Source organism: Sorex araneus, chromosome 6 (genome assembly GCF_027595985.1).
Source record: "Sorex araneus isolate mSorAra2 chromosome 6, mSorAra2.pri, whole genome shotgun sequence".
NCBI classification, from domain to species: Eukaryota; Metazoa; Chordata; class Mammalia; order Eulipotyphla; family Soricidae; genus Sorex; species Sorex araneus.
Window position 1 is genome coordinate 26,666,057 of NC_073307.1, and position 27,921 is coordinate 26,693,977.

Here is a 27,921-nt window from a genome sequence, read left to right on the forward strand (position 1 = left end):
AGAGATCACTCCTGGCAGGGCTCAAGGGACTATATGAGTGCTGAGGATTGAACCCAGGCTGGCTACATGTATGGCAAGCGCCCTACCTGTTGTACTATTGCTCTGGCCCCTAGCACTCATTCTTAGAGAATATTAAGCATATTTGTTTCATTCATTCAGGAGGGTTTTCACTAGGTATTTTTGTCGTTGTGCTTTTTTTTTTCTTCTTGTTTTGTGGCCACATCCGGCGATGCTTAGGGGTTACTACTGGCTCTGCACTCAGAAATTATTCCTGGCAGTGCTTAGGGGACTGTATGGGATGCTGGGCATTGACCCTGGGTTGGCCATGTGCAATGTAAGCGCCCTATCCACTATCTCTCCAGATCCTTATTCACTAGTTTTTTGCCAATAAATTAAGTGAAAAATTCCTTTTCATTTGCTTTTAACTTTTTGTTCCAAGTTTTCCACAGTTCTAGAATTGAGATAGGTCCTATTAATCAAAATCACATAATCAAACTAAAAATCTCAGATTCACAGGTTATTCTGAGCTGTACAGAGTTAAGAGTTCTAGATTTCTAATCTAGTATCTAATGAAAAAGATACTCTGATTTGGTATTCTGTATTGTTTATAATCTTAATGCTTTACTTACTGCCTAATGCTAATAAGAGCTTCCTAGAATTTATTCTTTAAGAAGTTAAGCCATGGTATCTAATTATTTGGCAGGATGTTTTAAGTTCATATAATTATATCTTTCCTCCATTTTTGTAGTGGTATGAGCAAACTAATCTGCATCAAGAGAAAATAAATTATACCTACATTGATGCTAGTAACAAAGAGCTCATAGCATTTTAGAAATCCCATTTATAATCTAGCTATTTCTGACTCTATGCTCAGGAATGATCCCTGGCAGTGCCCAGGAATCATATGTGATGCTGGAGATTGACACTGTCAGTGGGATGCAAGACTAGGGCCTTAGCGCTATACTATCTCTCCAGTCCCTCTCAATGCTTTTTAAATCTAGTAAACGGACATCATCCCCATCCTCTCTTCCCTCCACCTTTCTAGCTAAGAAAACAGAAAAAGGGGAGTTACAGTGAACCAGTTTCCTATTTTTGGACACTCAGCTGTATGAGTATGGCATTCAGAAGGATGAAGTGACCTCTTCATGGTCACTTGAAGAGGTAGATGCTGACCTCTCTCTTGGGCATGTTCCCTTCCTTTGAGTACCTGCCTGCCACCTGCCCCATTAGATAAGATAAGACCTCACATAAGCACCTGGCAACCTAGATGAATAAGATTAGATAGCACACTAGGCATGGCTTTATAGTCATGGGCACCAAGTGATTTTTTTCCTTCATTCATTTCATCACGATCTTAAACTTATAACTGAGTTTCAGTCATATAGTATTCCAACACCCATCCCTTCGCCAGTGTACATTTTGTGCCACCAATGTCCTGAGTTTCCTCCCCCCAGTCAATCCTGCCTCTATGGCAGATACTTTTGTATTGGCAGATACTTTTCCTCTGTGTGTGTGTGCGTCTCTCTCTCTCTCTCTCCCCCTTTTTTCCCTTTTAGGCATTATGGTTTGCAATACTGTTACTGAAGGGTCATTATGCATATCCCTTTACCGCCTTTCAGTTCTCAGTTCTTGTCCAGAGAGATCAGTTCCAACTATCACTGTCATACAGTCCCTTCTCTGTGATCTTAACTCATATTTTCCTATTGTTTGGCTATGTTGACTAGAAAAAAAAGCCAGAATTTGAGTTAAAAACCAGTCTGGCAAATTAAGTATGTTTGTTATAAGCCTCTAGGATTGTAGATCTGAAGTACTTTCTTTGTGCTTGCTAGTGGGAGGTACAAAGAGAAAGCTAAACTGCAATTTCCAAGCTGGGAGGGTCTAGCCAGTCTGCCTGGCCAAGCAGGTTGTCAAGGTGGATGAAGCCGGATTTTCAGCCCCTTAGGAGCATCTCATCGCTGACACGGAAGAGGAATGCCAGGGTCAGGGTCAAGAGCAATTGAGTAGAAGGAAGAAGCTAGGGTATGAGCAGCCAGTCTCGCCTTGTTCTTTATGGCTAATATCCCTGGAACGCTTTCCTCCCTCAGGTCCAGTGGACATCATTGTTACCCTCCGACCAGTTTCTAGCCCTGGGGACAGGGAGTGGTGGGCCACAGAGGGAGGTACTCAGGAGACTTCCGAACTCTGTGCTCAGGGGTCGTTCCCGGCGGGGCCCATGTGTGGGGATCAGCCTGCGCAACGTTCTCGTGTCCCTAAACCACTGAAAGCCGGTTGCTTCGGGAGAATATGAGCGCCACTGAGGCAGGGCTCCTTGTGCGTTCGGGAGTGGCCCTTTCTCTCTTCCAAAGCACCGGTCCTCGCGCAGAGCTGGTGCTCTACGGAGTCAACTAAGTACTCCTGTGAATGCAGGGACAATGGAACGTGAAAACATTCCGGAAGCCCCAAGAGACTCTATGCCAGCCTGAGGACCCATCCCGGAGGGAACCGGGCTGTGTCTAAAGTGCAGCTCGTCCGTCGCGGCTCCTACCACCACCGCGAGGCCGTCAGGTCGGGTGCGTCCATCTCACAGCCCACATCCCCCCAGAAAGGAGGCCAGCGCGGGCAGCTGAGCGGCTTCCATTCCCGGGGGGTGGGAGGGGACACGGGTTCCAGGAAGGCGCACACCTGGGGCTGCAGCGGACCAAGCGGGAGGCTGCTAGCACGGCGCCCGGCGAGCAGCCAGGCTCGGGGACAGGTGTGAGCGGGGGAGTCAGGTGCTCGGCGCGCAGCTCCCCCGGCGACTACACCCTCCTCCGCCTACCAGCGACCTAATTAGAAGGTGCCAGGCACGCCCCGAGGTAGAGGAGGCCGTTCCGGGCAGGCTCCCGCTCCTTCCCCACATTAGAAGACACCCCCCCCCCCCCCACGCCATTCACTCGCCGCAGCACCGGGCAGGAGTGTCGGGGTCGCAACCCTCATTTCCTGGATCCGGCTACCGCTCCCGGGTCAAAAAGCGAGGCGGGACCTATCCTGAGGGATAAAGCGTCCCGCAGCGACAACAACCCCCCCTTCCCCCGCTCCCGTAGTCCCCAGGCTGAGCCTCCCCCGCCTCCAGACTCGCACCCCGCGCCGGTTCCGGCGCTCTGGGAGGAGCCGCGCGCTCAGCGACCTCGGCCTCCCTTCCCCCTCGCGGCCCGCCCTCGCGGACGACCACGCCCGACAGGCGCCCAGGCCGCGCTGCGCCTGCGCCCGGGCGCCGCGTCCCGCCGCCGGAATCGGGCCGGCGTCGGCTCTGCAGTTGCGCAGCTCGCGCCGGCTCCCGCTGAGCCCTCCGCGCCCCGCCGCCTCCTGACGCCGGGCGTGACGTCACCACGCCGGCGGCCGCCATTACAGAGAGCCGAGCTCTGGGGCTAAGAGCGAGCGGGGAAGGAGGGCAGTGGCCGGCGGCCGAGCCTTGGCAGGAGCAGCTGCCTGTTGTCAACGCCGAGGGACCATCCCACACCCCCACCACCACCGCACACCCCCCCCCCGTAAGGAGCCGGCGGCGGCGTGTGCGTGTGGCCCGGGTGCGGGCGGCGGCGCGGGAGTAGCGCGGAGCGGCAGCCGGTTGGGGCGGGTGGCATCATGGACGAGAAGGTGTTCACCAAGGAGCTCGACCAGTGGATCGAGCAGCTGAACGAGTGCAAGCAGCTGTCCGAGTCCCAGGTCAAGAGCCTCTGCGAGAAGGTGAGCCGTGGGCGCCGCCGGGCCCGAGCCCGCCGCGGGACGGGGCGGCTGTGGGGAGGGAGGGCGCAACATGGCGGAGGCCGCCGGCCCGGGCTCCCCCCCGAGCCGCCCTGACCGGCGCCCGGCACCCGGCGGCGGCTCCCGGGCGACCCGGCGCCCCCTGGCCTTGGCCGCTGGGATTGGCCGCGGCCGTCACCGCCGCCTAAAATGGCGCCGTTTCCCCGACTCCCGGGCCGCGGAGCGCGAGTGTGGCGGGGTCCGGGCCGCCGTGGGGACTGGCGGCGGCGGGACCCGGCTCCGGCCGGCCACCGGCGGGGCCCGGGCCGCGGCGGCGACGCGGGGCCGCGGCGGCTCTCCGGCACCCGGGCCGCGGTGCTGGGGTCCGCGCCCGGCCCGGAGGGTCCAGCAAAGGCAGCCCGCGTAGGCCGGATCCCGGGTCCCAATGAAAGGTCACCCGGCCCCAGCGCTGTTCCGGAGGGGGGGGGAGAGGGCGTTCTGAAATCTTCTCCAGACCTGTTTAAAACGTGGGTTTTATTATTTTTTTTTATTTTTTTTTAAAGCGTTATCTCCCAACCTTAATTCGTAAGAGGGCTATCATGTGAGTTTGGAAGTATAACTTAATTTTCCTAGTTGGAAGAAACGAATTTGGTGAGTCATACGACAAAAGGAGCTTTCGGATTGGAAATCAAGTGTCAGTTTGTGATTTATAGGCGGACTCAAAATGGATAGTGTGAAACCCTTCTCCAAGCTTAACATACTTGGCGTTTTGCCCTTTCGTTTTAAAAAGAGCGACATAAACTGTTCGGACCAGCAAGTTCTGTGCCGTAGCTCTTTGTTGGACGGGCTGCCGGGTTTTTGTGACTGAGTAGTCGTAGTAACTGTTGATCGAGCTCCTTCTATATTTGAGACACGGTGCTTAGCGTTTGGATTATTTCTATCAAAGAGGTTGAACGTGGAATGTTTTAGGTGACCTCCTGTTTACGCTAAACTTTGTACCTTGTTACCCCTTTCCCTAGGGGCCCGGAAAACTGCTGGCCAATTTGAGATACTAGCTATTTTGAGTTGCCTCATGATAACTACAGTTTTCGAAGTACAGAAAATACCTCCCCTTTTCAAAATTAAGCTTGCAATATTTCATTTTACTACAGAGTTGTAGTGTCGCATTAGCATTTAGTCAAACCAAGAGTTATTAGAGAAGTATTAATCATAGTCGTTTGTGGTTTGATGTGAAAATTCAGATCCGTGAGTTTGCTGTATGTGCATCTCAGACTTTTTTTCAGACACTGTGCTGTGGTGTTTGCAATTTAAGGGAGTCAAATTTAAATTGATTTTGTCCTGAACAAAAACTTACTAGTTGGTGTGGAACTGAATATAATGGTAGTGATATGTTGAGTCCTTTTACATTCTCTTGTCAAATGAGGCAGGTATTATTGTAAGGCATATTTTAAAAATAGCCTTTTAAAAGTTACTTAGTGTGTCTTGTATAGTCTTTTAGGTATTCTAAGCGATCACTAACTTTTCAGGTTCAGTATTCAGAAACATTGGGAGAGATGTGGCTAGAGGCATGCCTTGTGTAGAAAGCATTGGAGGATTGATGATGGCATTGGAAGACCCCTGGAGCTAGACTGAACATTCAGTCCATGTGACTGGTCTTTGGGGAAATGTTTAGTTAGGCCCACGTTTTCCAAAGACTGTTGCTGTTTATGAAATCTTAGCTACAACATGTTCCCACGTTCTAATTTTCTGGGATTAAACAATTTCATCTTAAATTAGAGCTTGGTGTTTAAATATTTAACTCTTACTAGATATCTGGGTAACTTACTCTTTTGAGAGGAATAGGAAATGAAAAGAATGTTCATTCTCAAGGCGTCTGAATCTGGTGGGAAATCAGTAGTAGATTGCCATGAAGGTAGAATGCGTGGTGGGGAGGCTAGAGAGTTTGATATATCTGGTAAATTTTCAGTGTTTTCCACAGCTTTATAGAATTTAAGGTATAGTGCTGTATTAAACAGGTTTTCAGATCTCCATATTTTATTTCCAAAATATGGAAACGAAATTTGAAATCGGGTTTTCAAGAAATAGATCCTTTCAGGACTTACCACATAATATATGTGGGGTTTTTTTGCGGGGGGAGGAGGACTGGAGCGATAGCACAGCAGGTAGGGCATTTGCCTTCCTCCGTCCCTCTCTAATAGCCCTGCAGGCTACTGAGAGTATCCCGCCCGCACCACTGGGCAGAGCCTGGTAAGCTACCCGTGGCTATTCAATATGCCAAAAACAGTAACAAGTCCAGTTACTGGTGCCCACTCAAGCAAAATAGATAAACAGCAAGACTGCAGTGCAATGCTACATTTTTATTAAATCACTGTAAGGTAGACCATTCATTGCAAAGCTGTACAGTATTCCAACACCCATTCCTCCACCAGTGTACATTTCCCTGCACTAGTGTCCCCAAGTTCCCTCCCGCCACCCCCAACACCCCATCCCCACCTGACTGCCTCTGTGGCAGGTGCTTCTCTCTCTCTCTCTCCTCTCTCTCCCCCATCCCCCTCTACCCTCTCCCCCCAGTACCCCCCACTCTCCTTCCTCTCCATCTCTTCCTCTCCCTCACCCTCCCTCCTACGTGATACTACTTAAATATTTCAACTACATTAGCTGAATTTGAAGTTTGTCATTTAAGTATAGGGGATGTATTAAGAGTCGTGGCTTGAATTGTTTCTCGTTTTTGTTTTTGGGCCGCATCCAGCAGTGCTCAGAGCTGACTCCTGGTTGGACTGGGGAACAAAAAGGGGGCTGGGGATTAGTCCAGTTTGGCCCCATGCAAGACAAATGCACTACCTGCTGTACTATGACTCGAGCCCCTGAATTGTCTTTTTTTTGGGGGGGGGGGGCTGCACCTAGTGGTGCTCAGGAGTTACTCCTGGCTCTCTACGTAGGAATCACTCCTCCTGGCTGTACTTGGGATTTGGGGTGCCTGGGATTGAACTGAGTGCTACTTGCAAGAAAGATGTACCCACTGTACTAATTGCTTCACCCCAACCTGAATTGCCTCTTATTCCAACCTTTTAAATAGCTTTATTCCTTTTTCTTCCTTTTTTTTTGTTTAAAGAAAATATACTTATTAACCGTACTTTTAGTAGTAATTTGTATTACAGTGTTTCATACTATAAAAAGCACTTTGTTATGTGATCTGAATTAAATATTTGAAGTTAAGTGATATAAAAGTATACCATAAGAAATCCCTGTGGTTTTGAAATGTAGAGGGCATTATTATGGCTCAGCAGTTAACAGTGATGCATAGTCAGAATGTAGATAATCCAAGTGTGTATTTATAGACAAGTGAATATAGTTTCTGTGTTATTAACTAGTTACATCCCTGCCCCCATCTCACCCAAGATGTGATTAAGGCTTATATCAAAGCCGGGTTGTTGTGTGTACGGTATACCTTGTTATTTTGGGAATCATCATTTGTTTGGTTGTTTAAAAACTTCTCTAGGTGAATGCAGTGTTGTCCCAGCTATAGTTCTTTAGTCAGTAACTTGACTATACCTAATCTAGTATGTTTCCAACTACTGATTGGAAGTAAAAAGTATCAACTGGCTTTTGCTTTAACTAGTATAACTTGTGTAATTTACTGAAGCAGTAGTTTCATTTAGGGACGATTTTTGACTTTGTGCTTTCAGATCTTAATAAACTTGTGAAGAATATTGTTTGATGGTCAGATTTCTTTCCCACAAAAGGCATTCTTTACCTAGGTATGCTGTTTTCCATTGCTCTACAAGCACTGTAAATAAAATGCTGAAGTTAAAGCTTAATTTGAACATTTGCTATGTGTTCATGAGTTTTGGAAAAAGCAAGCTGCTTCCTTTAGTTGGAGGAGCTGCAACTATTTGACTAAGATTAAATTCCCCATATGAAGTAGGTAATATGTTTGTGTCTGCTTATGTGTTTAATTTTAAAGGTTATTTGACATGTTTCCATAAAAGTAATTTGGATGTTGAGGACAAGTAGTTGGGATTGGGGGAGTGGTTATGTTTTCAAATACAGGGTTGTTTTAACAAATTTATGGGACATATGTTATCTTTAGCAACATAACTAGTGGACTAATAAAGAGAAGAGAATGATTTGACTACCTTGCTAAGTTGAGATAGCCTAAGTTTTATGGATCTTCAGCCCATTCTTGTAGTCTTATTTCACAGCACCTTTCCTGAGGTGGTTTAAAGAAGATAGTGAATGGCAGCAAAGTTAATTGTAAAAAATCTGTAAAATAAATCATTGTTTTTATTGTGATTGCTTGAAAGCTTCCTATTTATGCCACACAATTTCTCAACACTTCCTCCTGGAGGAGGAAACAGTATTCAGTACATGTGACTTGAACATTTGCCCTTGAGGTAATATTTGTCAAAAAGTCTAAGACATTTTCTATATATTCTTCAATAGATGATCTCTAAAATAATACGGCAAAGCATAACTGACAATTGTGACTTAAAACTCAAAAGGTGCTTTTGTGTTTTATCCTTCTAACTTTCAGTCAAGCCTGCTTGTGCTTATGTATTGCATGATCTGCTAAACATGAGGCAGTAATATATTTGACTTTGGCTTGACCATTGATATAGGCTCTAGTTTATGAAAGCACATTCAAGTGTAAGCCATTAGTGGTACAAGCCAGAATCAGTGTGTTAAAGAAGAAACACTGGGGCTGGAGCTATAGTATAGCCAGTAGGCCATTTGCCTTGCACGTGGCTGACCTGGGTTCGATCCCCAGTAACTCCTGTAATCACTGGGTATCACCCAAAAAAGAAAAAAAAAGTGAAGAGTAAATACTGAGAAAGTATACACAGGTCCCCATGCTTCATTTGTTTTTGTCATTAGATCTAGGAATTCCTTGTCTGTAGGTGGATGTTGGAAATGTGGCCGAGGTAAGACTAGAACTGTAAAAAGAATAGTGAGTACTGGAGGAGTGAGTGTTACTTTTGAATTACCAGTCTGTTCCCCTGTTGACAGCAGCTGACAAGTTCCCTATCATTGTAAGTCAGGTTTGACAGTTGCCTGTGGAGCTGTCCTCTGTTTTTTTATTTTTGGCTTGTGGGGTCACACCAAGCAAGCTGAGGGTTTCCTTCTGGCTCTGCACTCAGAAATCACTCCTGGCTGTGCTCGGGACTGTATGGGATGCCAGGAATCGAACCCGGTTTGGCTGTGTGCAAGGCAAATGCCCTGCCTGCCGAACTATCTATCCAGCCCCTGTCCTTTGTTTTAATTGGAGAAGATAAGCCAGGAAAACTTGGAGACTTTGGATTTGGATTGAGTTAGTGGTAGAGAGGATTCATTTTTGAAGATGCTAAGAAGAGGGAAAATTATGTGTGGTGAAGGAACTACCCTTTACACTCTTAACCATTTTTTAAAATTTCCACTTTTTTCTTTACTAGCTTCTCATTGCCATCCCTTTGCATTTTTTTTAAACACTTCAGCCTTCATTCCTGCAGAAAATGAAATTTGAGTTTAAAACTGGGAAAGGACAATATTTTTGGCCTTGTGATTTTTTTAAATAGCTTTTCTTTCAGTTTTTGTAAGCAATATAGGAGAAAGAAGTAGACATTTGACTCAATAAATGGTTAGGGGATAGGACCTAAAAGAATAGTAAAGAACAGTTTGGAACTACCTACTACTTCACAATACAAAGTTACTACTTCTTTATGTGTTGATGATATGGTTTGTAATGGACTGGCAAGGTCATGACAGATGTATCTGAATCTAGGTGTATTCTAAAATGTACATGGCCAGGGGCTGGAAAGAGTAACCAGAGGTAAGGCATTAATATTTTACTTTGCATTCAGCAGACTCTGGTTTGATCCCTGAGCCAGCTGTGACACAAAAGTAAAAAAGTACATGTGCATGGCCAGATGACCAGTCACTCCTTGTTTGCTTCTTTTACCTTAGTCATTTTGTTAATATCATAGTTAGAAATGTTTACTCCCCCTCCCCCTTTCTTGGTTTTTGGGCCACAGTACTCAGGGATCTCTCCTGATGGTGCTTGGGGTACCAGATAGGGTGCCAGGGATTGAACCTGGGTCCACTACATGCAAGACAAGCACCCTGCCTGCTATACTATCACTCGAGCCCCCCCACCCCTGCCTAATGTGAATTTTGATTTTTGCTCAGATGGTTAGAGTGATAGCAGAGCGGTAGGGCGTTTGCCTTGCACACGGCTGACCCCGATTCGATTCCTCCACCCCTCTTGGAGAGCCTGGCAAGCTACCCGTGGCATGTTCAATATGCCAAAAATAGTAACAAATCTCACAATGGAGATGTTACTGGTGCCCGCTCGAGCAAATAGATGAGCAATGGGATGACAATGACAGCAGAATTCTGGGTTACTTGGAGGTTGAAAAGACTAGAAGAGCACTTTACCGTGGAGTAGAATTTTAGTTTGGATGCTATGCCTGGCTGTGTCTTTCTCCTGGCTCTGCACTCAGAGACAATACCTGTTGGCGCCCTGGGTGCCCAGGTTAGCTGTATGCAAGGCAAGTGCCTTACCCTCTTAACTATGTCTCCAGCAACAGAATTTTAGGGATGTAAAGATCAGGCCAAGTCACCTTTTTTACAGATGAAGGAGAAAATGGTTCATGGTGAATTCTTGCATATTGTTATTTATTTTCATTTAGTAGATTACCGTTTCTTCCCTTGCATGAGTGATTAGAAATGTTTAGTTAATGCACTTGTAGGCCTTTCTGTTGCATATGAGACAGATTCAAGTGTGTTTTTTTGAGGGGCCATACCCACTGATCAGGGGTTGCTCCTGTCTCTGCACTCAGGAATCACTCCTGTTGGTTCTTGGGGGACCATATGACATGCCGGGGATCACATTCTGGTCAGCTACTCTACCTTCTGTACTATCTCTCCAGCCCCTGAGACAGATACCTTAAAAGAGAACATTCATGGGCCGTAGAGATAGTACATAGTAAACATCTTGATTTACAAAGTTGTTCATAATACAGTTGTTTCCAACTGTATTATTATGTATTATTATGTATTGTGTATTATTATGTATGTATTATTACATTTAGTGTTCCAACACCACCAGTGTGACTCTCCCTCCACCACTGTCCCCTGTTTCCCTCCCAACCCCAGCCTACCCTCTTAGGCACATAGCAGATTTATATTGCTTGCTCCAACAAAACTTAAAGAAATAGTACATAGAATGATCAGAAAATAAATTAGTGAGAGCCAATTTGTGATTGTTATATGATTTCAACCTATGTAAATAAGGAAATTAAAATTCTGTAATACAGTATAATAAAAATGCCTATTCTCATTTATAGAAGTAAGTTTTCAACTCTGGAATCTAAAATATATTGCATTAAATTTTATTTTGTACTTGGATCTCATGTTAGTAATTAGGCGTTCGCCTTTCACACAGCAGACCCGAGTTCAATTCCTCCGCCCCTCGGAGAGCTCGGCAAGCTACCGAGAGTATCGAGCCTGCTCGGCAGAGCCTGGCAAGCTACCCGCGAGTATTGGATATGCCAAAACAGTAACAATAAGTCTCTCAATGAGAGACGTTACTGGTACCCGCTCGAACAAATCGATGAGCAACGGGATGACAGTGACAAATCAAAAAATACCTGTCATTAATAAAACTAAAAATTTTCTGTGCTAATATATTTTGGAGATTACATGAAATAGGTAAGGCCTAAACATGTAAAATTACCCACACACACACATACACTTTAAACACTGTGGTTTAAACAGTTGTTCACAGTTATTCATGATGGTTTGTTATAGGTATTCAGTATTATATTCTAACACCAGTCCTATCGCCATCGCCTTCTCTTCACATTGTCTCCAATTTCCTTAAGCACCCCTCAAGCCTACCCCTGGAGCAGGCCCACAAGAATTTATCTTACATTGATTGTTACCAATAAATTGCTAATGGAAAGAGAGTATTCAGTTCTTTATGGGTCTTTAAAAAATTTCCCTGGACAATCTATATAAGAAAACTGGTCATAAATATGAAATTACATAAGGAGGATATCTTATAGCAAGAATGGATACATTTTTCTATTTTGTTTTCAGGGTCACACCTGGCAGTACAGGGGTATGTTCAAAGTACACCTATGTTCAAACATCACTCCTGCTACTATTGGATGGGGGTGAGGGTGTCCTAGTTAACACACAAGTGATTGAATTAGGGTCTGCTGCATGGAAGACAAGCACCTTATCAAACCCTGTGCTATCTCTCTGACCCCTTCCATTTACTATATAAGTTGGGCATATATTCCAGTTCTATAGTATTTATAAAACCAACCCAGTATACTGTGAGCAATTGAAAATTTTATGAAAATAATTTAAATAATACATTTTTTTGTTCAGAATAATATCGGCAGTTTAATATCACTGTAAAAAAGTTTGGGATATGTAGATTCTTTTGCTTCTGTGCATAACAAGACTAGGAGTTAGTGGCAGTAGAAATCATTGTTTTTTTGTTTTTGTTTTTGTTTTTTTAAGCCTGTAACTAGTTGTGTTTCTTCATATGTTTCTATTTATGCTTCTTTTAAATTATGTTTCTTTGAAAGTCTGATTCTACCATTTACTTTGGATATTAAGCTGGAGAATTTAAGTTGTCTAGCCACCCTTGAAACTGATGCTTAATGAAGGTCTTGAAGCTCTAAAAGTGACTCATTAGAGGTCCTATGAGGTGAACCAAAAGGGCTGATTTGGGGATTCACCAGGCCTCACTACATGATACAGCACAATTTCACTCAGATCTCTTTTTCTGGGATCAGTGTTCATGCTTATAAATTAGTCTTTAATAAGGACACTTGCAACGTGTGTGTGTGTGTGTGTGTGTGTGTGTGTGTGTGTGTGTCTGTCTGTCTGTCTGTCTGTCTGTCTGTCTATCTGTCACCCGGCGATGCACAGGGGTTATTCCTGGCTTTGCAAGGCAAATACCTTACCCGCTGTACTATTGCTTCAGCCCCGAGACTTCTATTCTGAATTATATTTTGGTGTAGTGATGATATGATGCTGTTGGGACCAAAAAGCCTCAGAAGTTTATATAAGACTGACCATTTATAGTCTTGAATTTTTTGCTCTTAAGCTGTATTTAATGGTTGACTTGATTGCATCTGATACCTAATACTGTTTCCTTCAGAATATAATTAGAATTAATTTTTTTAAGTTTCATGGTAAGGGAACAAAGTGCTTTGGGTTTCCCTGCATTTGATGTTAACATACTAATTTCAGTAGTGTTCTTTGGGGCTGGAGTAATAGCACAGCAGGTAGGGCATTTGCCTTGCACACGGCTGACCCGGGTTCGATTCCCAGCATCCCATATGGTCCCCTGAGCACCACCAGGAGTTAATTCCTGAGTGCATGAGCCAGGAGTAATCCCTGTGCATCACCGGGTGTGACCCAAAAAGAAAAAAAAAATAGTGTTCTACACATTTTGGAAGATAAGTTTGGTGGCATCAACATGAAAAAGAAAAACAGCACTTCTAGATATATATTAGTATGCCCACTTAGTACATTATCAATATTTAGGAAGCATGCTTCATATGTATTCACAGGGGCAAAAACTAGGATGTATGTTGCAGTATGTGTATCACCTATGCCAACCCTCTAAGGAGTGCTATGTTTCCATGCTGGAAAATGGACCAGATCTAGTATACATTAAACTTAGATTGTTGTTGAACAATATTTTCTACTTTTCTTACTCTTGGCTATACCTAGCGCAGGGAAGTAGGGGAGATAATTCTGTAAGATTTAGCATATAAACGTGAAATTTGTAAATAACATTTTGAAGGAACATATGCATCATTTTAGTAGTGATTACTTCACCTGAGGGAAAGCCAGATCGTGGAGAATTGTCTAAAGGGCCAGTTTAAGCTTTGTTGTGTTGGTTTTTTTCTTTGAATTTTTTTCCACACCTCATGGTGCTCTGGGGTTATGTCTGGTGTATTATTAGGGGTTGCTCCTGGCAGTGCTTGGGGGACCATGTGGTAACAAGGATATAATAACCTTAGCTTCCTGTGTGCGAAGAATTCCCTCCAGCCCTTTGAACTATTTCTCCGCCTCCAGAGAATATTTAGATTTATCTGCTACTAAAAGTGTTGTTGTTATTGTTGTTGCTTTACAAGAATATCTCTAAAAATAGGGGCCGGAGTGATGGTACAGCATGTAAGGTGCTTGTTGCATGCATCTAAGTTGGGTTTGTTTCTTGGCATCCTTTATGTTCCCTCAGCACCCCTAAGAGTGATCTCTTAGCTCAAATAAGCCCTGACGCACTGATAGGTGTGGCCCAAAAACTAGAGTATCACTCAGAATAAACTTAGATAACTACTCTAGTTTATCTTTTAAAGAGAAAAGTAGCAGGTAGCTTTTATGTTTAACTTCACAGGTTGAGTAGAGATTTTGAGTAAATTGTAAGTAACTTCAGGCTTTCTGAGTCTTTTTAACCATGCATATTAAATTTGGAAGCAGGTGTTGCATTTTAAAATTTATGGTTTCACTCATTTTTTAAAATCTTCTAAAAATGGGGCCAGAGCACACCTGGGTGTACTCATGGCTTCTAATTAAACTCAGGAATCACTCTTGAAGGGACTGAGGGGGGCCCATCTGGGTGCCAGGGCTCAAACCCAGGTTGGCCACATGCAAGGCAAGTGTCCTATGTTCTACCTCTCCAGCCCCATAACTTGCACTTTTGATGTATCCTGGAACCTAGCCAATTAATAGCTATTTCATTTTACAGCTTTTTATAATATAGATAATTTTTTTTAAAAAGCCTTAGGGTTAATGTTAGGCTTCATATGAAATATTTAGTGAACTTTTCAGTAATACTGGGAAGTTGTAATTATCCCAGAGAAATGGATTGTATATGTTTCTTTGAAGTGAGGAACTTCCAGATCCCCAGCTGAGCTCTGGAGCCTGGGGACTGCTTCTTAGAACGGCAGTACAAGGCTTGATGGTTAAGTATTTGAATCTAATGATACTAGGGGCCACCAGGGCTACCCCCGGCTTATGAGGGGTTGGGGAAACATTTGGTTCTGCTTTTGCCCCTTCTGTGTGTTTAAGATACACTTTCTTCTTACTATTTTTTAAGATAGTGGAAAACGGAATTTCTGTTGATCAGTGTTCAGGGACTACTTCTTACTTGGGCTTGGGGTAGCTATTCTAACTGTGCTTGGGCACTAATTATCCTGTCAAGGAAGGGACCTGGGGCTCCTGCATATAAATTCACTCTAGCCTGTCTCAACAACCAGCACTGGAAATCTTCTCTAAACTGGAAAATGTTAGATGCAAAGAATTAATTTCTTTGTGGTGTTCATTCTTAAACAGGCTCCACAAAATTTGAGACTTGTAAATACTGATTTTTCTCTGCACGTAAAAAACCGCTTGTTGGATCTGGAGCAGCCAGATACTGCCAGGAGCCGCCCCCCACCCAGTGTGCACTGATTGGGAGGGCCCACTCTTTCTCCAAAATAAGTGTACACTTGTCCAAAGGAGGGAAGTGAATTCTTAAGTTATTGGTACTAGATTTCATCCTTGAAGATTCTGATCTAACTGGGAAAGTAGTTTTGGATCTGAATTTGTTTGTTTTTGCCTTTGGGCCACACCCTGTGGCTCAGGTGCTCCGTGCTGGGTGTCACTCATGGATGATGCTTAGAGGACTGTTTCAGGCCAGGGGTCAAGCCCAGGCCTGCAACGCACCAAGTGTTCACTCCTTTTTATTGTGGTGGCTGGAGGTTCAAAACTTGATTGTGTTTCGCAGTGCTTGTTTATAGTATTACCTGCTCATTGGATACTGCACCCTTTGGCATGGCACTGGGGGGGGGGGTCCCAAAAACCTGTTGTACTGGGATTGTGCTCTGCATGTAGACTAGAACTGTTGATTGAACTCACTGTCATTCTTACAAGACAGAACCTATTTCATTCTTACAAGAACAACCTATTCTATAACCTGTAAGATTTTTTTGACTCATGTAATTTTATTCATTTTATATATATTATATCCTTATGGCACAGAACATCCCCTAAGTGGTTTTTGTTTTAATATGATTTAGGTTTCATACTATTGCTTTAAAACCAGCTTTTGTCATCTTGGTTACACTTTAATTGGTGTGCTGAGCAGTGGCTCAGTATGAACAATCTTTCATGGTAATTTTGCCTCCTTGTTACAAGTATGCTGCCTTCCTCTGACCCAGCTGCTAATTGCCCTGATATTGCAATTCCAGAAAGCCATTCCATAGTATTTGTCACACATGTGCTCAATAAGTAATTGACTACATGAAGCAGGTACCTTTCAGGATTTTATTTTTTAAATCCATGGGTTAGTAAAAATCTAGCTCTCCTGAGGATATCTAGATTATATTCTCTCTCTCTCTCTCTCTCTCTCTCTCTCTCTCTTTTTTTTTTGCTTTTTCGGTTCCCCCTAGCGATGCACAGTGCTTACTCTGGCTCTTCACTCAGGAATTGCCTCAGGCTGTTCTCAGGGGACCATATGGGATGCTGGGTTGGCCTAGTGGGAGGCAAACACCTTACCCGCTGTAACTATTGCTCCAGCCCCTAGATTATCTTCTCTAATAACCTTCCCAGATGCCTTCTTTACTGTAGGATTTTTTTTTTTAAAGTTTTTAGACTTAAGCCTCTACCTAAATACTGTGGGGCATATTTTTAAACTATAACCGTTCTTCCTTTTCCAGAGAGTTTGGTATACCAATTTCTAAAACAACTGCTATTGTAATCCTGGAATGCAGGTACTTTCTGTAGTAGGCTTTAACACTTTGTCCTTTTGGGAGGGAGGGTGAGTGGGGGAGGGGGAGGGGAGAGGTTCACATCTAGTAGTGCTCCTGAGCTATTTCTGGCTGTGCTTGGGTTGACTCCTGGTGGTATTTAGGGGACATCTACATGCAAAACACGTGGCTCTCGTAATGATTGGTTGTCATCTGGTTCTGCTCCACTGCCTGCTTTTTTTGTGAAATTCTTTTCCTTTGTATTTTTTGGTTCTCTGTGCCTGAGCTCAAACTCAGGATCTCACACATGCAGGACAAATACTCATCCACTGAGCTACATCCTGGACCTGTTGTAATATCTTAAAGTGCCTCCAGGGATTAATCTTACTTCTTTTATGGTACTTATCACAGTTTGGCATGTGCTGTGTTACTGACTTGTTTCTTGTATTCTCACCAGTGGTTGTGATCCCTGTTGTTTACCAGTACCTTCTCCATCCCAAGATCTGGTACTTATGATTTATAGATGAGCAAATAAAAGCATTTCTGCTGAATGAAATGTTATGTTGACCTTAAAAAGAGTACGAAGTTCTGATTTGTGGGGAAATGTTGACTTATCTAAGAGAAATATTAAAAGAGTATATATTCAGTAGTCACAAATGTAAAAATAAGTGTATATTTGTTTAGAAGACTATAATAATAGAAAGCAGACAATTGTTAGTATGTGGAGAAATTTTCTGGTTTTTTTTTTTTCTTTTTAAGTCTAGCAAGTCTCTGAGAAACTTACTACAAGGGCCACAGAGGTAAATAGTACAGCAGCAAAAAATGAAAAAAGAAACTTGCTGGGGATGGAGCGATGGTAGAGCCTTGCTCAGTGGACTCCTCAAAAGGGACACCCCATGTAGTCCCCTGCGTATCCCCAAATGTAACCCCAAAACAACAACAAAAGAGATCCTGGAGTGACAGTGTTACAGTTAGAACTCTTAAGTCTTAAGTAGGACTGAATACTTGCTACAGTTTATTATAAAACTGCCAATAATTTGACAGCTGTGAAGCCACACTTATTTACTCCAAGGAGTTCCCTCTTTAATATAAATTTCCCTAGGTATCTGTAGCAAAAGAACCAACATAGAAAAGGTAGATATTCGTAGATATTCTCCAAATCTTGCCCTTTCTTATTTTAATGGTATTATAACTATCTCCTCTCCACCCCCTGCTTTTGGGTCATGACCAGCGATGCTCAGGGGTTGCTCCTGGCTCTACACTTATAAGCTTATAATGCCAGGGATTGAAACCAAGTGGATCACGTGCAAGACCCTACCCACTGTACTATTGCTCCAGCTCTACTACCTGCAATTTTCTTTCTTTCCTTTTCTTTTTTTCTTTTTTTGGCATCACACCAGCAATGCTCAGGGGTTACTTCTGGCTCTGCACTTGGAACTATTCCTGGTGGTGCTAGAGGGACTGTGTGAGATGCTGGGGATTGAACCCAGGTCAGCCACGTGCAAGGCAAACACTCTCCCTGCTGTCCTATTGCTCTGACCCTCCACTACTTGCAATTTTATCTTACAGTGAGTTTAATCCTCTTCTATATGAAGCGTAAATAACTATATCTTTGTTAGTGTTGTTTCATGCTAATGTTTTAATGTGTTGTTGTTTTTTTTTTCTCTCTGATCTGTAGGCTAAAGAAATCCTGACAAAAGAATCCAACGTGCAAGAGGTTCGATGTCCAGTCACCGTCTGTGGAGATGTGCACGGGCAATTTCATGATCTCATGGAACTGTTTAGAATTGGTGGCAAATCACCAGACACAAATTACTTGTTTATGGGAGATTATGTTGACAGAGGATATTATTCAGTTGAAACAGTTACTCTACTTGTAGCTCTTAAGGTAATTTTGGTTATGCTTGGGTATTTTGAACTTGGTAGGACAGTTGGTTCTCTTAAGTGTTTCTTTCCTATGATTTGTTTTAGAATAAAATTACACCTTTGGAATGCACCTCTTGAAGTATAAGTATTAGGATAGTAGATCATAGTTAATCCCTTCGTTCTGAGTAAGAGGATGGTACAAAATCAAAACAGAAAAGATTATTCGCAGCTAAGGATTTATAGACAGTAGTCCTGTAATTGTATTGAGGAAGAAAGTAGGAGCTTTTATGTGAAAACATAAATTTGTGTTATTTTCTTTAACATTAGGAAAATAATCTATTCAACAGTGAGTATCTAAATTATGATTATCTCAGAATAGTTTGCTGCTATTGAAAATGACATGATAATTGAGCTGCAGAGATAATTTTAGCAAGCCAAGTTGCTTTATAACTGATGTAGCTTTGGGAAATGTACAAAGATGTGAAGGTGAAACAAAGAATAGCAGATAACTTTTAGGATGGCAGGCATCTGCCTTTTCCTTAAAAGGAATTGTTTGACTTTAATTTGGGGGATGGAACTGGAGCGATATAGCACAGCAGGTAGGGCGTTTGCCTTGCACGAAGCCAACCCAGGTTTGATTCCTTCGTCTTTCTCGGAGAACCTGGCAAGACACCGAGAGAGTATCCTGCCCTCACAGCAGAGCCTAGGAAGCTACCCGTGGCATATTCGATATGCCAAAAGCGTTAATAGCAAGTCTCATAATGGAGACGTTACTGGTGCCCACTGGAGCAAATCGATGAACAACGGGACGACAGTGCTACAGTTTGGGGGATAAATTTTGCAAAAGGATGTCAGAGAAATTTGATGAGCTGAATTTTAGGGGAATTAATATAATGTACTTGTTTAAGAAACAGTCTAACTCATGTTAAATATGAAAAACTATTTTTGGGTGGCATCATTCTTAATTATGGATTTGGAATAAGATTGAAATGTTTCTTAATTAATTCTAAATACTATGAAAGCAAGTTTGCAAGCAAACCAGTACCTAAAGCTCAGGGTGAATCCTAGTACTTAGAGGAGGAATGAGTATGCTACCTTTGCATATGTGTTTAAAGGCTGACTTGTATATGTCCCCTGTGTGTATATGTTGAAGTCCTAACCCCTTTTATCTGAGAGTACCTTACTGTTTGGAGACAGGGCCTTTGAAGAGGTAATTGACATAAAACTAGGTCATGTGGGTGCACCCTGTAGTAGTTTGATTTTGATGTCCTGCCAAAAACAGTAGCAATAAGTCTCACAATGGAGCCGTTACTGGTGCCCACTTGAGCAAATCGATGAACAACGGGACGACGATACTATAATACATTCGAAAGAGTCAGATACAGGGAAAAGATAGTCTTCTACTAGCATAGGCAGGAAGTCTTCAGTAGAAACCAACCCTGCTGATACCTTGACCTTGGATTGCTAGGTTCTGGAACTGTGCGGAAATAATTTCCCATTATTTAAGCCACCCAATCTATGATCCTTTGTTGTATTTGGCAGCCCTAGCAAAACATGATGGGAGGAAGGAAGCTTTGTTAAATAGTGCCAGAGCGGTTTGATAACCACATCATACTTCATACCATACAAATGTTTCCTATTTCATTAGTAGGCCTAATAGCTAAAGTGACATTGTAGGAGAAAGAGAAAATCTATAATGTTGAGTTAGGCAAAGATTTCGTAGATAAATACTTAACTGCACGATTCATGGGGAGGGGAGCTAAATTGGACTTAAAAAATTAAGAGCCTTGGGCTGGAGAGATAGCACAGCGAGTAGGGCGTTGCACTACGGCCGACCCAGGTTTGATTCACAGCCTCAATAAGACAAATGATTTTAGAATGGACAAAACTGGGCAAAGAGAGTACAGCCAGTAGGGTGCTTACTTTGCTCACAGCTGACTTTGATTCGATCCCTGAGTACCACCACGTGTGCCCCCCCCCCAAATAAAATTTAAAAACAACCTAAAATAGGGGCTGGAGTGATAGCATAGCGGGTAGGGCGTTTGCCTTACACACGGCCGACCCGGGTTCAAATCCCAGCATCCCATATGGTCCCCTGAGCACCGCCAGGAGTGATTCCTGAGTGCAGAGCCAGGAGTAACCCCTGTGCATCGCCAGGTGTGACCCAAAAACCAAAAAAAAAAAAAAAACAACCGAAAATATTAAAAATGGACAGATAATTTGAATTGGTATTTTATCCAAGAATATATAAATGGTCAGTAAATATATAAAAAGATGCTCAGTCATTAGTTATCAGGAAAATGCAAATTAAAAGTCAGAACCATACCCAGTAGGATGGCTTCAATCCATATGTTGATAATGTTGACTTCTTAGTGAGTTTGTGGAGCAGGGGAAACTTTCACATATCGCTGGCATAAAATATAAAATGGTCCATCACATTGTAAAGCAGTTTGTAGTTTCTTTAAAAGTTAAACATATCACCCAGCAATTATAAACTACTAATTACCCAGGAGAAATGAAAGCGTATGCCTTTTGAGAGCTTCCTACGTAGCAACAATAGTCATACTGTCACAAAACTGCAAAGATTCTAAATGTTCATCATACTGAATTCTACTTTAATCCTGTTGGTATAGAGAAGCAAAATGTGATAGAACCTCAGAATGGAATACTCCGCAGCAATAAAAAGAAACAAAGCACTGACCCATAGAAAGAGGAATCTCAAAAATGCTACAAAAAACCAGGCACAAAAGACTACATAAGATTCTGTTTATATGGAATTTTCAGGGAAAAGCACCCCTGAATAGAAAAAGTAAATCTCTGGTTCTAGGAAAGGGAGTTGACATCAAGTGCAGCCATGAGATCTTTTTGGAATAGTGGAAAGATTCTACACACTATGATGATTGTTGGATAACAGTAAATTAACCCAAAATTTATTTAATTGCTTATTAAAAATATTGTGTTTGATATATAAAGAGGCAATGATTATGCCTAGTATAAAGTTGGTGGTAGCAGAGGTTTGAGTTTAGTTGATAGGGATGGTAGAGAATCATAGGCAAATTATGTTGATGTGTAGTTTCACTTTTGTGTTATGTGGGGTGTTTTTCTCTACAAAAATTGAATGTTTCCCTGTAGAATTACTTGATGATTGAAGAAGCCAGGTGTTGATACTGTTTATCATTGTTGTAGGTTCGTTACCGTGAACGCATTACTATTCTTCGAGGAAATCATGAGAGCAGACAGATCACACAAGTATATGGTTTCTATGATGAGTGCTTAAGGAAATATGGAAATGCAAATGTTTGGAAATACTTTACAGATCTTTTTGACTATCTTCCTCTCACTGCCTTGGTGGATGGGCAGGTATGTAGGTCTTAAAACTTACTGCTAATTTTTTCCAGGAATCTGCATTTTAATATTTAGGTGACTCATTAAGGGGTTACAAGGCTGTGCTTCACATGCAATGCTCAGGGGGCTCAAGTCCACTTTCTTATGATATTTGGCTAACTAGTTTTAGTGCCACCAGGACCATCCTGGCAGTGCTTTGAGGGAGTTTTCAGTACTCAAGGCTCAAGTTAGCTTTGAATATGTGAGACATACACTCCAACCTTGAGATCTCCCTAGTTCTGTAGGTTTTGGACTTTTTTTTTTTTAAACGTTCACATTACTTTGACTTCTGGGGTGTGTGTGTGTGTGTGTGTGTGTGTGTGTGTGTGTGTGTGTGTACACACATGCTCAGTGGTTACTCTTGGTTCTATACTCAAATCTCAGGTTAGTCATATATAAGGCTGACGTGCCCACTGTACTATCTCTCAGGCACCCTTCACATTCCTTTCAGGCTTTATTGAAGAGCCCTCTGTGACTCAGGCACTGAACTGCATATTGGGATTAGAGGAATAAAAGGTGGGGCCTTTCATTCTCTTGGACTGTTTCTGGTCACCTGTGGAAAATGTAATTATTTATTGGTCCAAGTAGAGGTGTACACAAAAGAAATTACAAGAAAATTGTATGAGAAAAGGTAGTCAACAAAGAGGTCAGAGAAATAGCTTCTCAGATTAGTTGATTGACATGTACTCGGTGCCTTAGAGTAGGCTAAAAGAACGTCTCTAGAGATAAATCTGTTTCTGGCCGACTACAGAAATATGAATGAGGTTAAATGATAACAGGTGAGAGCCTAGCAACTAGTCAAGAATGTTTAAAGTTTGTTTCAGGTGGGATTAATATTATGAACTACTCTTTTCAGATCTTCTGTCTACATGGTGGCCTCTCACCATCTATAGATACACTGGATCACATCAGAGCACTTGACCGCCTACAAGAAGTTCCCCATGAGGTATTGACTTTTATTTGGTAATAAAATCTTAGAGAACTTAGAGGGGAGAAATTTAATTTTAACTTAGTTTTTTATTTGTATTCTCTGTAATTGCAAAACAACCTCATGGTGTACGTACTCTGTCAATCCTTATTCTTCAGAAGAAGCTAACATTCAGAATTGAGACTAAAGTGACAACAGCTATAGGACCAATCAGTTTAGCACCTCAATGGTTGTGTTCAAAGCCTCTGTAATTACCAGACTGTACTGCTTATAATGTCATTCACATAGTAGAGTTGAGTTTATTTATTAAGGCCTGAAGTTCTTGGGACTCATTGATGTAGGCTGTGCCTCAAAGACATTTGGAAGTAGTTTTCTTTGGCATAGATTGGTATTTGGATTTAACTGCAAAACCCTTTTACCATTTTCAACAAATTCCACTAAAAAAGTATTCCTTATAGCTTGCTATTTCTGATAAATCATGTATTAACATTTCTGCAAGTGTCAATTTATAACTAATTTGCTTTTCTAGGGTCCCATGTGTGACTTGCTGTGGTCAGATCCAGATGACCGTGGTGGTTGGGGTATATCTCCCCGGGGAGCTGGTTACACCTTCGGGCAAGATATTTCTGAGACATTCAATCATGCCAATGGCCTCACGTTGGTGTCTAGAGCCCACCAGCTGGTGATGGAGGTATATTCTGTTATTCAACTCTAATTCACCTTTTTTCCCCCCTTGCTCTTTAAGGAAACTTGATAAAAGAAGATACTGGGCAGTTTTTAATGAATGATATTTGTGTATTCTTTGGGAGTCTTTTCAATAGATACACTCTGGAATTAAATTTATTTATTTATTTTGCTTTTTGGGTCACTCCTGGCTCTGCACTCAGGAGTTACCCCTGGCGATGCTCAGGGGACCATACGGTATGCTGGGAATGGAACCCGGGTCAGCCGCGTACAAGGCAAATGCCTTACCCACTCTGCTATCACTCCAGGCCCTGGAAGTAAATATTTTTACCAGAATTAAATTCATAGTTAATGTATTTCAGGAATTCTTTTTAGGATGGGGGTCCTTCTCTCCTCCCCAGCAGTGCTCAGGGTTTACTTCTGACTTTTCTGCTCAGGGATCTTGATAGTGCAGAGGCCACCAAATGTGGTGCTGGGGGTTAAGGGGTTAAACTTGGGTCTGCGGGTTGGCCTTGTTAAATTCAGGTAAGTGCCTTAACTGCCCAGTATTATCACCCCACCCTTCAGGAATTTTAATGATTGTACAGTGCTTAGGTGTGTGTGTGGGGGGGGGGGGGTTTGTTTTGTTTTTAACACCACACCCAGCAGTGTTCAGGGATCATTCCTGGTGGGACCATAGGGGTGCCAGGCAGGAATCCAACCTAGCTTGGCTGTGTTCAAGACAAGCAAGTACTTAACACTCTGGTCTTCGTTTCTTTTGGTTTTTTGTTTTGTTTTGTTTTTTGTTTTTGTGGTTCCAGAAAGCAAACCAGGTGCTTTACACATGCAAAGCCTATTCTTTACCCCTCTTCTTTGCTAAAGACTTAAGGATGGGAAATTAAGATGCAAGGAGTAGTAATATTTTTCTAAATTTTGTTTATGTATTTAACATTGTTTATGGGGAGAAACTAGAAAGAATGCTAGGATTATAGGTAATCGAAGAAACTAAAGAAAAAGGGGCCTCAAAAGTAGAGAGTATGGGGAATATTGTCTGCTCTGGAGACAGTGGGAGGTTGGGAAAGGTGCGGGGATATTGGGGATATTGGTGGTGGGGAATGTGCATTGGTGGAGAGATCATTGTGTGATTGTAACTCAGACATGAAATCTTGTAACTATATCTCAACGGTGAATCAGGGGCCTTCTGCTTAGCTTTAAACATTGAATAGTTGAGGACTGGAGATAAATAAAGTACAGTGCATATGGCTAACCAGGGTTTTGATCCCCTGCACCGATATGGTCCCTTGAGTGTTGCTGGATGTAGAAAAATAGAAACGTTGAATAGCATACCTAATACAAATACATCTCTGATTGCTTACAATAAAATCTGCCTTGGGGCCGGAGCAATAGTACAGTGGATAGGGTGTTTGCCTTGCACGCGGCTGATCCAGGTTCAATCCCCGGCATCCCAGATGGTCCCCCAAGCACCTCTAGGAGTAATTTCTGAGTGCAGAGCCAAGAGTAACCCCTGAGCATTGCTAGGTGTGACGTAAAAAGGGAAGGAAAAAAAATCTTTGCTAGGAAAAGGGTATAGCTCATGGTAGAGTGCATACTTTGATGCATGAGGCACTGGGTTTGCTACTCAGCAAACTGCAGCCCCCACTTTCTCTCTCTCTCTTTCTCTGTCTCAGATCAGATCAGATGGGGGAGGGAAAGTGTTTTGAACAATACTTTAAGAGTAACTTGTGCATTCAGATGACTGAAGAAATGAGACTCGACATCCTAGAGGCATCAAATGGCCAGTGGCAAATTAGGGACTCTACTTCTGACTGAGAAGGGATCTTAATAAGGTTTTAGTCTCTGGAAATATGTCTGGCTCCACAAGGAATAGACATAAACCCATTTTTGAATTGTCTTAAGGTCAGTGCAATAAGCGTAATTAGGGACCAGAGAGATAGAACAACTGGTAGGGCATTTGTCTTGCAACTTGCACGTGGTCAACCCTGATTCAAGCCCCGGCATCTCATAGGTTCTACAAACCTGCCAGGAGTGATTCCTGAGGGCAGAACTAGGGGTAACCCCTGAGCATCGCTAGGTGCCCCTCCTCCACCTTCTTTTTTTTTTTTTTGCTTTTTTTTTTTTTTGGGTCACACCTGGCGATGCACAAGGGTCACTCCTGGCTCTGCACTCAGAAATTACCCCTGGCGGTGCTCAGGGGACCATATGGGATGCTGGGAATCGAACCCGGGTCGGCCGCGTGCAAGGCAAACGCCCTACCCGCTGTGCTATCACTCCAGCCCCTCCTCCACCTTCTAAAAGAAAGAATAATCAGTATGAATTACAGAAGACCAAATAATATAAGAAGCAGTTTATCCTTTGTGTTAAACTTTTAGTTAATAACCTAGGTGGGCTTAGTTTTTTTTTGTTGTTTGTTTATATTTGTTCTAAGTTTTGACCACACCTCGTAGTGCTCAAGGGTTGACTGCTGACTCTGTTCAGAGATCATACCTAGTGGGCTCATGGGGACCATATAGAATCTTGTTGGCTGTGTACAAGGCAGGAACCCTATCCACTGTACTACCTCTCTGGCCCAAGATATTTTTTAAGTAGTACAGAGAATTATTAAGTCATCCAGCAACAGAGTTATTAACATTTTTTGTCTCTTGGGGGCAAAGTGAGATCTTCTCTTGAACATGAATGAACCGTTATATGTACTAAACAGTAAAATGGGTTTTTGTATTTTATTGAGGCTGCTCCTGGCTTTGTGTCCAATATGGACCATATCGTTCTCGGATCGAACCCAGGCTTTCTGCAGATGTTCAACCTGTTGAACTATCTCTCTGGTTTGGTTGGTTTTGTCTTGGGGCCACATGGCATTGTCGGGGTACATCACTTGGGGTTGGACCCTGCATGCAAGACAAGCGTCATACCTGCTGTTCTCTCTGTCCCTAAAATAATTCTTTTGTTTCTGTTTTAAACTCCTTCCTTGTAGGGATATAACTGGTGCCATGACCGGAACGTAGTAACGATTTTCAGTGCCCCGAACTATTGTTATCGTTGTGGTAACCAAGCTGCAATCATGGAACTTGATGATACTCTAAAATACTCTTTGTAAGTATTTATTAAACTACCTGTGTAGTTTGTTTGCTATATTCTGAATATATAGTTTTACCTGGAATACTACGTTTGGGCTAAAATTGAATGGGAAAAAGCTGTATATATTTTTTAAAAATAATATTCTTGATTATGAGTACATTGATAATTTGAAACAAAATTCTTATTTTGCAGCTTGCAGTTTGACCCAGCTCCTCGCAGAGGCGAGCCACATGTTACTCGTCGTACCCCAGACTACTTCCTGTAATGAAATTTTAAACTTGTACAGTATTGCCATGAACCGTATATTGACCTAATGGAAATGGGAAGAGCAACAGTAACTCCAAAGTGTCAGAGAATAGTTAACATTCAAAAAACTTGTTTTCACACGGACCAAAAGATGTGCCATATAAAAATACAAAGCCTCTTGTCATCAACAGCCGTGACCACTTTAGAATGAACCAGTTCATTGCATGCTGAAGCGACATTGTTGGTCAAGAAACCAGTTTCTGGCATAGCACTATTTGTAGTTACTTTTGCTTTCTCTGAGAGACTGCAGATAATAAGATGTAAACATTAACACCTCGTGAATACAATTTAACTTCCATTTAGCTATAGCTTTACTCAGCATGACTGTAGATAAGGATAGCAGCAAACAATCATTGGAGCTTAATGAACGTTTTTAAAAATAAGTACCAAGGCCTACCCTCTACTTGTGAGTTTTGAAATCGTTTTGTTTATTTTCAGGGATACCGTTTAATTTAATTGTATGATTTGTCTGCACTCGGTTTATTTCCCTTCTTAAATCTCAGCCTCATGTTGTTCTTTGTTATTGTCAGGACCTGGTGAGTTGAACAGAACTGTTTCCCTCCCCCTACCCCCCACCCGTAAGACGATGTTACTGCACAAGAGCACTGCAGTGTTTTTCATAATAAACTTGTGAACTAAGAACTGAGAAAGTCAAATTTCAATTGTATCAATGGGCAAGATGGTGCTGTTTATTTAAAAGATACATAAATTTTAGAACTTTTAGAATTCTAGGTAAAGAACAATAAAAATCAAGCCCACTACATAATCTCTCTGGTTACTTCTTGACATTACTTTGATGAATTTCAGGATTTAGTTTTTGTCTAGATAGTATAGTTTGTTAGATTGCCCTGTGTGCTTTTCAGGGGTTCTTTCTGCATATTAACATGTGTGCAAAAGGGAATTGTGTGTTATTTCAATAGGATCTGACTGTAAAATCATATAATTGAGATTTATGGTTTGGGGGTTTTGTTTTAATAAAGCAGCATGTTTTCTGGTAGAGCTTAACTGAATGTCTGCTTAGCAATCAGTGCGGTTTCTGGTTATAAATATGACATTGCTGTGTATGTTATATGGACTTTTTAAAGTGATGGACAGGTTGGCAAGTTCTTAGCACTTATTTGTACATTATTTGTCATGTGATCTTAGAGTTAAATTTGTCTCAGATAAGATAACCTGTTAAGCATTATTCTGTATCAAGCTCTTTTTAAGTGATACTAGTTAAACCAAATAGAAAACTCTTGCTGGATCATG

The 27,921-nt window shown here is 42.3% G+C and overlaps 1 protein-coding gene across 1 annotated transcript; it reads left to right on the plus strand.

Moving 5' to 3' along the window:
* Positions 1-3,349: 3,349 nt before the first annotated feature.
* Positions 3,350-27,921, plus strand: PPP2CA (protein phosphatase 2 catalytic subunit alpha). Its single transcript, XM_004609866.2, has 7 exons — positions 3,350-3,702; positions 18,109-18,318; positions 21,483-21,656; positions 22,537-22,626; positions 23,138-23,299; positions 26,261-26,379; positions 26,557-27,921. The coding sequence occupies exons 1-7, from the start codon at positions 3,601-3,603 to the stop codon at positions 26,627-26,629; spliced, it is 930 nt and encodes a 309-aa protein (XP_004609923.1). The 5' UTR covers positions 3,350-3,600; the 3' UTR covers positions 26,630-27,921.

Coding starts and splice junctions, on each gene's coding strand:
- PPP2CA (XM_004609866.2), top strand. CDS start 3,601: ATGGACGAGAAGGTGTTCACCAAGGAGCTCGACCAGTGGATCGAGCAG. Junction 3,703..18,108: donor TCAAGAGCCTCTGCGAGAAG/GTGAGCCGTGGG, acceptor TCTGATCTGTAG/GCTAAAGAAATCCTGACAAA. Junction 22,627..23,137: donor TACAAGAAGTTCCCCATGAG/GTATTGACTTTT, acceptor TTGCTTTTCTAG/GGTCCCATGTGTGACTTGCT.